At 38.7% G+C, this 12,695-nt stretch overlaps 1 protein-coding gene across 3 annotated transcripts in view; it reads left to right on the top strand.

Moving 5' to 3' along the window:
• Positions 1-12,695, top strand: part of JAKMIP3 (Janus kinase and microtubule interacting protein 3) — a 152,152-nt gene that overhangs the window by 116,557 nt on the left and 22,900 nt on the right. For all 3 annotated transcript variants that reach the window (XM_054033963.1, XM_054033962.1, XM_054033965.1), the window contains 4 exons: positions 318-377; positions 2,255-2,383; positions 4,807-4,935; positions 10,879-10,962. In XM_054033963.1, the coding sequence (XP_053889938.1) occupies positions 318-377; positions 2,255-2,383; positions 4,807-4,935; positions 10,879-10,962 (402 nt within the window). The remainder of the gene's footprint in view (positions 1-317; positions 378-2,254; positions 2,384-4,806; positions 4,936-10,878; positions 10,963-12,695) is intronic.

The raw sequence follows: 12,695 nt of genomic DNA, 5'->3' as shown, positions 1-12,695 counted from the left end.
TGAGTGTTCTGCCCATGGAGCCCCTACTACAGTGTGTAGGATGGAGCAATCAGTTCTCCTTAGTTGTCAGGATTTTCATCTATATACTCAAGCAACTGATATGTTCTTACTGCAAACTTGCAATATTTTGGAGAGCAGTTAGCACTTGATTGATGAAAAATTGCCTATTTCTCATTGCATTACAATGCAATGGCTGATACTGAAACTACTTTTTCAAATTTTTCTCAATTTGAAGGATAATGCAAACATTTACACAGAGCAATTAGAAGATAAAACACTGACATTAGCTAACAAATGTATCTAATTCATTTTTCCAGGAACGGGATAAGCTTTTAAGGTATAGGAAACAAAGGAAGAAAATGACAAAACTCCCTAAGGTAAAAAAAAAAGGTTTACATTTATATTTATTTGTATAGAGCTGATGAGCACAACGTCTTGCTTAGTGATATCAATGGTCCATACAAATGTTCATCAACTCTCAAAGTCTGGCAGCAAGGGTACATGCTGGCTCTACTGAGGGCAATGGGAAAACTCCCATTGACTTCAATGGAGAGAGGATTTCACCTCAAGGATCTAGGGTTCAGCAAGCAAACATTGCCTCTCCAAATTAGAAGTGACTTTTGAGGCTTAGATTTAGATCAAGCAGTTTAAGAGCAATCCTAAATAGATTTTTGTGGTCATCTAAAACAGGGCCGCCCAGAGTGGGGGGCAAGTGGGACAATTTGCCCCAGGCCCTGGGCCCCGCAAGGGCCCCCACAAGAGTTTTTCAGGGCCCCTGGAGTGGGGTCCTTCACTCGCTCCGGGGGCCCAGGAAAACTCTCGCGGGACCCAGACCCCCAGAGCTTCTTCCGCTCCGGGTCTTCAGCGGCAATTCGGCAGCGGGGGGTCCCTCCACTCTGGGACCTGCCATCGCAGTGCCCTGAAGACCTGCGGCAGGGGGTCCTTCCGCTCTGGGACCCACCGCCGAAGTGCCAGGTCTTCGGCGGCAGGGGCCCCCCGCCGCCGAAGACCCCAGGCCCCCGGAATCCTCTGGGCAGCCCTGATCTAAAACAAGAATGTGTGGATTGATTTTGTGGGTGGAGCATGGAAGAACAACATCACCTTTCTACCCCCAATTTCACCCTTGATGTCAGTAATATTCATTAGTGATATATAATGCATGTGCTATAGGAAGTGAACTGTTTAAACTACACATTGTTTGCTTTTGAATATGGGTGCTTTAATATGTAAACTGTACTGTGTATCATGTGAGCATCCCTCAGGAACTCAATAACAAGTGACAATTTGTGTAAAGAGTAGACAGCTCCTGTGAATTAGAAAATCCTGAAGTTAACTCATTTTTTTACAACAGTGCCTAAAAATGTGTATGTAAGATGTAAATAATTCATTATAAAATTTAGCAAAATGCACAAAAATTATTGGTCAGAAACAGTAGCAGCATTACAATTAGTGCTCAGTGAACTGGAAGAAGGAAATGTTAATTACAGAGTCTGTCTGAGGGATAATTAATATACTTGTGCAGTGGTTGGAGAGGGTGAAATGTCAAGGAGCTGAATTAGTAGTAAACTATACTCTATGTGAAGGGTCAAAGCTTCAGTGGGGTTACAGAAGGTGTAAGTCAGAACAGTGGCCCTTGTGTTTTATCCCTAACTACTGTGGGCCAAACAAGTCCCAGACTAATTGTATGAGGCTACGGGTGTGCTGGTGTGTATCCATATAGATGGATGGGGAATGGATGATGTGGCTAAAGAACTGCTTCCTGCCTAAAATTTGAAGCAAACTAAATAAAATAAATATGACAAAATACTTGTAAGAGAGAACTCCATGCTTCCAAATAACAAATAAAATAATCCACTCAGCAAATTAAAGCAACATACAGTTTTACTAGAACAGTATGGATGGTCTGAAAAAAGTTCAACATACATTTATAATGAAGCAACTTCTGTATTTAGAAATAAGTAACACATTGGAAACTCTCCTGATGTTTTAGTATGAGAACAATTCATTTTCCCCTGAGAGAGTTCATTAAAACAAACAGAGGGAAACCACACTTTGAAAAGCATATCACTGTATGCTGAAGCAGAGTACAAAGTTTAGAATACAAATTTTCTGTTTAAGCCAAACTCTGCTTCAGAATTACTGGAGATACCCATCAGAGGGTTTTTCAGACATTTCAAGGGGCTCAGCTGGCTATGCCATATTGTAAGGTTTATTTGCATTGTTCATCTGCACTTACACATTGTCATTTGGTCAGAAGCCGGTTGTGGAGACATTTTTTGGCTATGATGAAGAAGCTTCTCTGGAGTCTGATGGTTCTTCTATCTCGTATCAAACTGACAGAACAGATCAAACTCCTTGCACTCCTGATGATGACTTGGAAGAGGTATTTTCCATTAATCTAGAATATGTGATGACACTTAAATTTATCCTGTGTATTCTTATATCTAACTCAGAATTGTTGATCATATTATTAAGACAATTATCCTGCCCTTGTTTATGGAGAACTCCACATTGATATACCCTTTGACTGGAAAACTAAAATCTGGTGTAGTCAAATGATCATGAGCTTAATCCTATGCATGGAGGCTGATCATTTTGGGGCAAGTCGCCCCACTATTGTTGGCAAAAACCTGAAACTTTATGTAATTCCTATCCCTAAAAGTGTGGGAGTTAGCAGATTTTTAGGGGTGGGAATACTGAAAAGGCTGTGCGGACCTTATGGCTGGGAAGATTCATATTGGGATTGAATGCATATTTAGCTTCACATATAAACTGAGCTCAACATTCATCTTATCCAATGACTTCACATTTTGACCTAAGTGTTTGTCTACACAACAAGCAAAACAGTGCCACAGCTGCAGTTTTGCAGCTACACCGCTGTAACACTGTAACATTCTCATGCTCGTGACAGAAGGTGGGTTTTTTTTGTAATTGTGGTAAATTCACGCTCTCGAGAGGAAGTAGCCAAGTTGATTAAAGAATTTTTCTATCCACTCAGCTGCGACTACAGTGCAGGTTAGGTCAACCTAATTGTGTTGCATAGGGTGTGAAATTTTTCACTGCCTTGAGCAATATAACTAGGCCAACCTAAGTTTTAGGTGTATTCCAGGCCTAAGTACAGAGCACAGCCCGAATCCATATTGAATTGAATTTGTCCAAATCCATGGTGTGAGCCAAGGCTGAAGAAAGACTCTGTAAGTACTTCTATCTTTTCATCAGCCCCTCAACAGAGGTCACCATTCTGTAGCTTCTGATGTCAGAATAAGAAGAGGCAGCTGTTAAGAAATACTGCAGGCAGGCACCGGTGGCCAAATACCACCTGTATTTTGAAGACTATTCCCAAAAGTACATTCAGATAAAGTCAGTGAGTGTTTTCAGAATCTCATGTCAGATCTATGTACCATTACCTGTCTCTAGGCTCCAGCAAGAAACTTGCTATAGAAAAAAATAAGCCCCAGGATAGTGAACTATGTTTTTACAGCATCTGATTCTTTAATAGCTGCATCATTTCAGTCAGCCCTTCACCATCTGTTTCACAGTTTAATTGCAGATTTCTAAAGAAGGGAGTGTAATAATTCATATCTGTGTCATAGCTGGCTACATAATTTAAGAGTGTGTGTATGTGTGTGTGTGTGTGAGAGAGAGAGAGAGAGAGAGAGAGAAAGAAACATGAATCTGTTGATTCATTTTTAATACACACATTGAGCAAATACTTCTCCTTGTTCCTATAGCATGAAATTCACTCATGTGCAGACAGTTGGCTCAAGTTCTGTGCACCATTGAAGTTGGATATAAGCCTTCAAAATAGCCTTGGCTGTTGCATAGAGTGAATTTCATTCATATCGAATTCATTATATTAATGAACCATACTAATGTATTACAGCATTAAAGCAGGATAGGTAAAGAAGATCAACGAGAGGCGCTGAAGAGCCACATCTCTCGTTTGGTACATCTACACTGAAATAAAAGACCAGCAGCATAGCCAAGGTTGCCCTGGATCAGCTGACTTAGTCTTGCAGGGTTCAGACTGTGGGGCTAAAAATTGCAGTGTAGGTGTTCGACTCGTGCTGGAGCTTGGGCTCTGTAACTCCATGATGGGGGTGGGTCTCCGAGCCCGGGCTCCAGCCCAACTCCAAACATCTGCACTGTATTTTTTAACCTCACAGCCCAAGTCCCGTGGGCATAAGTCAGTTCACTCCGGCTCTGAGACTCAGTTCCATGGGCTTTTTTTTATTGCAATGTAGATGTAGCCATTGACTTCAATGGTAGTTGTGGATGCTCCGTGTCTCTGAAAATCAGGTCATCCATTCACTATTCACTCCTCGGTCTTTGTCTCATTTGAAGAACATAGTATCAATGCAAATGTCGTATATTAATTCAGAAATGCCATTGGCACATCACCAGTGGTGACTGTGTGTGGTGCAGCGATTGAGGGTCAGTTCAACAGTCATAGTGCTTCATGGATGACATACTCTGCATCTTTCTGCAAAAAGGAGGAACTTTTCTTCATAATGGTTGTGATCAGAAGTGCTGGCAAGTAGTGCCAACTCTGAAAGAAAGACACATCTTTCATTTCAGTGAATGTGTCTACGTGATATTTTCCTGGAAAGACTGAAATAACTAGAGAGCACTTAAACAAGACTTTATGAACAGCACTTGCTAACTTGTATTTTAAAAGTACGATAAATTATTGGCTCTAATGCCACCAACTTCCTTCTTCAGAGAAAATAATATAGGTTTCTGTGAGGCTTTCTTTACTTTCAGTTTTGGAAGAATCCTTTTTTTTTTTTTTTTTTTCCATTTCAGGGCATGGCCAAAGAAGAAACAGAACTGAGATTTCGGCAATTGACAATGGAATATCAGGCTTTGCAACGAGCATATGCTTTGTTGCAAGAACAGGTCGGAGGAACATTGGATGCAGAACGAGAAGTTAAGGTCTAAATGGCTTATATTACATGAAAATAAAGGATTGCAATGATGTACATTTTTCTAATTTTACTTGCTCAGGTTGTTTTGATAACTAATAGGCCAGATCTTTGGCTGATGTAAATCAGGGTAGTGCCATTGAAGGTCAAGAAGCTATGTCAATTTGCATCAGCTGAGGATCTGGTCTGTAGTAGTTTAATATGTATGTATATATGATATAATCATAGGTTTATAAAGCACCTTTCATGATGATAGGTTCCAAAGTGCTTTTGGACAAAGTAATACACAGGCTAAACTTAGAGATTATGCCACCAACCATTTCTGGCCCAAAACACAGCAACAGTATACATAAGTTTAGGAGAGGAAGTGAAGATTACCTTCCAAATAAAATTGCAGATATACGGTAGATTGAATGAAAGTAATTGCTCAGATTGGAATTTGACCAGGATGTCAGGGTGTACTGCACAGACAATTATATGTTAGCAGTAGTTGAAAAAGAGTTAAACTGGGTTTCAACATTTTTCAGGAGGCTTCTCTTCCCCCCCCCCTTTATTTTCCTTTAATCCTCCTTTAATACCTGTTTGATATTCCTCATGGTAGGGTCTGTCCATAATATTGTCTGCTGTGAATAACTAATACGTCTACACTGCTATCTCAAATGCAGTGTTGTAATTTATGGTCTCTAAAAGCAGTCAGATTTCCATTCTCTTACACTGAAGTGCTGGTTGCTGAAGAAACCATGGCTAATGCATTTATATTTTTATACCACTGATCAGCTTACAAGAGTGTCAAGGAGAATATTTTATGGAAAATTAAGCTCCCCGTCGGTAAAAATCTATTACCAATATTCGTAAATAGTTAATGCCCAAAATTCAAACCTGGATTTACTGAGCTTACTTGATTCTGAATAACGTTTTTAAAAGGCTTATAGTTCAAAACGAGATTCATTTTCTTAATTGAATTGCACTATTCCATTGTGCCTTCCTATCTTCCTCCAATGTCTCCTTAGAAAGGCAGTTCCAGCTATCTAATTATCTTGCTTTAATTTACATTATAAATACATATATGTACTGTAATATGAATAAATTATACATTATAAAGTGATGGAAGGACAATTAATACAGTCACATTTAATTTTACTATTTGAAAATTGATGGAAAGGATTAGAATATATCCGGTTTGGACAAAGAACAAAATATGTACATATTAATTCTGCCCTGACCTCCACTCTATGCAATCTCATTGAATGAGGTGTGCCTACAAGCTCTCAATTTGGCCCTAAATCTATTATGTAAGCGATGGATCAGTCACTTTCACTTTTCATAAGCACATTGTTCCAGGAGAATCCAACACAGTCTTAGGGTAAAATGGCCACATTAGCAACAACTTTATTAAAATTATAAAAAGTTTCAAATATTAGTACAACCATGAATATTTCCTACAGCAGTGTGGTAGTCTGATTGCATTCCCAACCCATAGGCAATCCCTTGAGACAAATTAAACATGAAACACGTTCCCCTGCTTGAGTTCTAAGATTGAGTCAATATTTTGGCTTTCCAGACCTGGTCATCTAGCTAATGTTTCATTTCCACTGAATAACTTAAAGTAATGGGTAGGTAACTCCACAACAGCCTACACTGCTGGGTTTCTCTAAAGTTCTTGCAAGTAGACTAATCCCTTGTCTCTCAGGTAGCCAGATTGAGAGAGAGGTATTGTCTCACTCTATTTGATCTGTGAAACAGTTTTAGAAATTACTCTTCTTTAAGGCTTGCCTGCTATCTGCTCTGACATGGTAGAAGTTGCAAACATTAAGAAAGTGATGGTGAAACAAGAAGCAATTACAAACATAATTCAATGTTTCCCAGTTCAAAACAAACAAGAAGGAAAGTTCACCCAGATAATGCAAACTATTAAATAAGGCAATTTATACTGACAACAAATATAATTATAAGATTTTGGTGTTAACTGGCTAACTACCTGCCCAGGTGGATTTATAGGTGGGAAAAGCTTCCTGGGGGTGTCAGGTGCAAAAGGAGCAGAACTGGTCTTTTTCTCATGCTGCTACTGCGGTCTGCAACCTGCCCAGACACATTTATAGGCCACCAACCTACCCTTGTTCTCATCAGAGCAGTCACCTGATCCAAAAGGTGCCTTGTCTGAAGTAGACGTTGAGGGTACAATGACAACCCTCAATGGCTTTACAATTGAGTTCCTCTTAATGGTAAACTTCTTTTAACACAGATTCTGTTCCAGTTAAACATATATTCTCAGTTTATACTTGGGTAATTTTGCTATTGCCTTGGGAAGAAGCAGTACAATATCCAGGGAGATAAGTGCTTTCCAGAATTCTGTTCCAAGTAAAATGGGCAACTTTTCTTTAAAACATAAACTGAAAAACTTTTTGCCAACCAATATTTCAGTTCTGGGTTCTCTGTTGTGCCTGCAAGACCTGATGGCAATGCTAGTATTTAGTGTAAGCAGCAATAGTCCTTGCTTTATTTTTTAACCGTTAGTGGGGACATCAGCTAAGTAGGAAGAAGTGAACCCTGAACTCAGGTCTTGGCATGAAAGCAGAGGAGGAGTTGAATTTGGATCATTTTGTTTTCAGATGTGTTTGTTTATGGTTTTTAAATCTATATATGCTCCAAAATTCACTTACTCTGAAAATATATATTCTCAACCAAACTGAGTGCAAGAATAAACAAAAGAGTTGCCTTCATGTATGTTGAGAAGCTAGCAAAAAGCTAACTACACGCTCATCTAATTAAAACTAATGTTCTAGACTTGGCACAATCTGGATTCAGGCCAGGACACAGAACTGAAACCATTTTAGTGGCACTGATGGATGATTTCCTCTTGTCAATGAGGACAGATATGCATTGTCATCCTGCTGGACCTCTCTGCAGCATTCTACACTGTTGACCATGAGAGTCTGCTGTCTCACCTAAGAGAGGTGACAGAGATCCAAGGTAATGTACTAAAATGGGTTGTGTCCTTCCTGGAAGGACAGTGCTAACAAATAGGGATGGGAAACTGCAGCTCTACTGCTAGATCCCACACTTGTGGAGTTTCACAATGATAAATTCTCTCTCCAGTCTTTCTCAACATCTGCATGCAACCATTAGGTGAACTGTTCAGATGGCACAAAGACTCAAGTGTCGGGAATATGCAGAGGATACACAATTCTGTCTATCCTTCACCACATATGACCACTACCACCAAGATGGCCCAGTGCTTGGATGAGATCAGCACTTGGATAAAGTACAGCTGCTTGAAGCTGAACCCAAGCAAGAGAGAGGAGATGCTGATAGGCAAAGTGAAGTATTCTGAAGAGCTTGCAACCACAGAGCAGTCTCCTTTGGTTGAAGATACACACCCACAATTGGTCAATTCAGTCCATAGTCTAGGAATATTCTTGGATTCCTCACTGACACCGAGCTCTCACATATCAGCATTTGCAAGTAATGCTTTCTACCATCTCTGCTTGACTAGGAAACTCTGTCCCCTCCTGGTGGACAAAGACCTGGTCTCAGTTATACATGAATTTGTCACCTCTCAGCTGGATTTCAGCAATACAATATAAACTGGGCATGAAGCCTTCAGTATTTAGGAAACTCCAAATAGTTCAGAATGTTGTAGTGCATCTTTTGAGCAATACAGGCTACCAAGAACATATCAAATCTGTGTTCTGCTCCCTACCTTGGCTTCCCATAGACTAGGGTTTCAGTCCTTATCTTCAAAGCTCTCATTGGTATGGGCCTAGAGTATCTAAAAGATCATCTAAAGCTCCAAGACAAAGAATGTGGTCAACAGCTTCACTCCTCAGACACAATGGAATTCTCAACAATAAGAGTAAAGCTCACCCTCACCTCTGCAGGAGACTGAAATTTTTCTGGGGGCAGTCCAAGATTGTGTAATGAACTCCCCTCAAAACTAAGGACTGTCACAATCCATTTCAAGTACAAAAAGCATTTCTTTGGTCTTGCCTTCTCTAATATAAACACAGCAATGGATCTATTAAAAAAGACACACCTACCAAAAGAAGACACTCAACTAGGTATGCTTTTTCCCCTGGAAAGAGGATGAGAGAACAAATAATGTGACAGATATGTAGTCATGTTGCTTAAGGCACTACTGCAAGCGCTCAGATACTATGGTGATGAGCACAGTATAAAAATCTATATAGAATAGAATGCCATTGAGGTAGAATACACCCCTGTATTCATACCATATACACTATTGTAATTGTACAAAATATGCCTTGTAAGGTATCATTTGAAAACTCATAATTTGCTGGTCAAGATTGTTCTGGTAAAATATGTGTGGCAACATTGTATGTGAAGTTATAAGATTCCCCGGTATGATGTTATTATTTAATACATGTTCCAAATGCCACAACCCTGGCCAGGCAGAAGTCAGGTCTGTCCTAAACAAAGGAAGGAATGTGTGCTTGCCTTAATTTGCATTTCAGCAGTAAACAGAGTCATCAAGCAGGAAGGGAAATCAAAGGAAGTTCTAAGAGGTGAAAAAAGCAATCAGGGAATATTCTTCCACGTAGACTCTTTGTCTCCTGGGTCTCAGTTGGAAATGTTTTTCAAGAGGCGGACTGAAACTATAAAAAAGAAGGGACAATCACACAAGATATCCCTCTCTCTCTCCCTGCCCATCACATTCACTGCACTTGAAGAGACAAAGGAAGCAGCTGTTGGATTTTGGGGGAGGGGATCTGACCTAAAGGGTTTGGTCAGTAAGACTGCTGACAGCATGTGGCGAGAGAACTTTTGCTTTGAATCTAATGTAGTTTGTTAAGTTAGGCTTCAGTAAGTGTTTTATCTTTATTTTTCTTGTAATCATTTCTGACTTTGATGCATCATTTCTTACTTAAAATCTATCTCTTTGTAGTTAATAAACTTGTTTTATCTAATCCAGTATGTTCAAGTTGGTATCTGTGTAACTCCAGTTGTGGTAACAAGTTGTGTGTGTATTTTTCCCTTAAAGGAATAATGGACTAAATATATTATTACTGTCCAGGAGAGGGCTGGGTGGTACAGGAAATACGTTTCTGGGGCAAAATCCAGGACCGGGGTGTGTGTTGGGGTCACTCTGTAGCATAACCAAGGCAGGTAAGAGCCAAGGTGTGCCTGGCTGGTTGCAACACACACACACAGAGACATAGCAGGACGTGATTTACATTTTGAAAGGGATCACGCAGCTACTCATTAGCCTGGATTGTACCCTGGTATGTCACACCCATACATACATATTTTATGTATAAAGTTGGTTAAGAATTAGAATTAGCTTTATTCTCCATAAAATATATACATCACATTTACAGAAAGGTGTTGGACTGTGAACTAGCTTTCCATTAGCCTTTGTGCTTGAAATCTACGCATAGTACAGTTTAACATTTGTGTACTCAAAATTATGGTCATAAATGTAGAGGCTGCTTTTGACAATTTGTGCCATCATATTTGTTGGTCTCTTTTAAATCAGTTTAAAACAACAAAAATACAGGTAGAAATCAAGATGCCCCTCAGACTATTAATGTATCTTTCCTCCCATTCTTATGGGAAGACAAATCTCAGTTACTCCATTTGCTTTTTTAAACATCCTGTTTTGGTAGAACTGGATAAGGGCAAAACTCTTCTGATCTATGAACAAAGAGTGTAACAAATATTCTAATGTAAGAAGCAATTAATCTTTTGCTGTTTAAGAGGCTAGTTAACTGGATGATCATTTTAATCTTAAATTATATCTTAAAATTGCTATCCCATCATATAAGTTTTCCTTTTAAAATTTTTAATGATTGGCCCTGTCATAAGTACTTCACAGCAAATTAATTCCCCCAAATGTCTTTAATAAGTATTTGATATATTTTAAGTGTTTGATGTATCTACATTAGCATTTTGGCTTTTAGAGAAAGTTTGATGTATCTTTTCTCACATCCTACAGACGCGTGAGCAGCTCCAAGCAGAAATACACAGATCACAAGCTCAAATAGAGGACCTAGAAAAGGCACTTGCTGAGCAGGGACAGGTAATGTACTCTGAGAAAAATATTCATTACTGAAGTCTCTAATGATAACTAGCTGTTCTGTAAATTTTCTGGAAAAGAAAAATATACTCACATTATAAAGTTTGTCATATATGATAAAAGACAGTAGTGTAGTTCAGTTTTATATATATATATATATAAAATATTATCACTTTGATAATACTTCCTAAAATATTTGGCACATTATTAATTACAAACACATCTATCAAGCAGCAGTTATGTGTCATTATTGACATTCTTAAATCCATGTAACTGCCCTTGCATAATTATGGGATTCCCCTTCAAACTGTGTACCATTGGATTAGGAGAGATTAATTTCACATTATTCAACAAATGAGTTGAATAATTCATTAGAACTGACCATTAAATCCATGCTATCTAGTGCTGAGTGAATACTGAAAGAAAAATGTGTGAATGTACATTCATTTGCATAAAGAGAACTTTAAATTTGTGAATGTGAAAATTATACACTAAAAACCTGAATCAAAGAGTTATGCTCATCCACGCATGGAATGCACTGTGTTACCTGGGGGCTAGATTCTCAGTTGGTGTAAATCTGCATATCTCTATTGAAGTCAATGAAACTACACAGATTTACTTACCTATATGAGTATCTGGTCCATAAGTGCCTAATCAAACCTACTGAGCTTGCATTTTGATACTGAATATTCACAATAAATGAGCCATCCCTAGATAGAACAAGAATAATTCACAAAGATATTTGGCAAAGAACTTTGAATAATTAATACATTTTGAGAAAATTGCCATGTATTACTGGACAGTTCATGAAGAGAAAAAGAAGCAAAGTTCATTGAAGAAATTATATTTTAAGGATTATTTGCCAAGCTTTACTACTGTCAACCCTCATTTTTATAACCACGAAGAACAACTTCTTTGCTCGGAATTTTAAAAACATTTTAGTCTCATACACAAGACAAACCCTACAATATTCAGATATACATCATTCAGAGATAAGAAGCAGAAAGATGGTCCAGTAGCTAGAACATTAGTCTAGAGACCCTGGGTCAGTTCCTATTTTGCCACAGACTTCCTATGTGACTTTGAGCAAGTTGGTTACGGCCAGGTATTTAAGTACCTAAAGATTCAGACAGGCATCTAGTGGCACCTACTTGCCTTTGAAAATCCTATGAGGTACCTATCTCTGTTTTTAGTTACCTAAGTATCTTTAAAAATCTGGCCCTTCATTCTTCAGGTCCCCATCAGTAACATGGGGATAATAGCACTTCTCTACCTCACAGAGCTGTTGTGAGGTGCTCAATACTACAGTAATGGGGGCTATATAAGTGCCCAAAATAGATAGGCAAAATTTCAGAAGAGATACATAGCATATATGGAACATTCTAGCATTTAACCATGGAACTGCGTGGGCAGTAGAACTAGCATGTGCATTCAATGTCACTGGTGGTGCTTAAAAGCAAGGAAACTGTTGCACACCTAACTGAGGGCTTCATTCTGAAGTCCTCAGGCAGCATAATCAGTCATATAATTATGGGTCCAAATTTATTTTTATAACTGTTTATTTTTATTTTAAAAGATATTTATGGGAAAGTGCACAGGTAAACTTACAACTAAGCACACAGGGTAAAATTCACCCTTGAGTAGCAGACCAGCACAGGGGCTGAATACCACTTAAGTCCCACCAAGAACTATTAAATATGATTTATTTTAAAGCACTCTCTACTGCTTTTATCCTT

Source organism: Malaclemys terrapin, chromosome 7, assembly GCF_027887155.1.
Source record: "Malaclemys terrapin pileata isolate rMalTer1 chromosome 7, rMalTer1.hap1, whole genome shotgun sequence".
Lineage (NCBI taxonomy): Eukaryota > Metazoa > Chordata > Testudines > Emydidae > Malaclemys > Malaclemys terrapin.
Note: the sequence above shows the minus strand (reverse complement) of the source record. Positions and strands in the feature narration are given on the sequence as shown.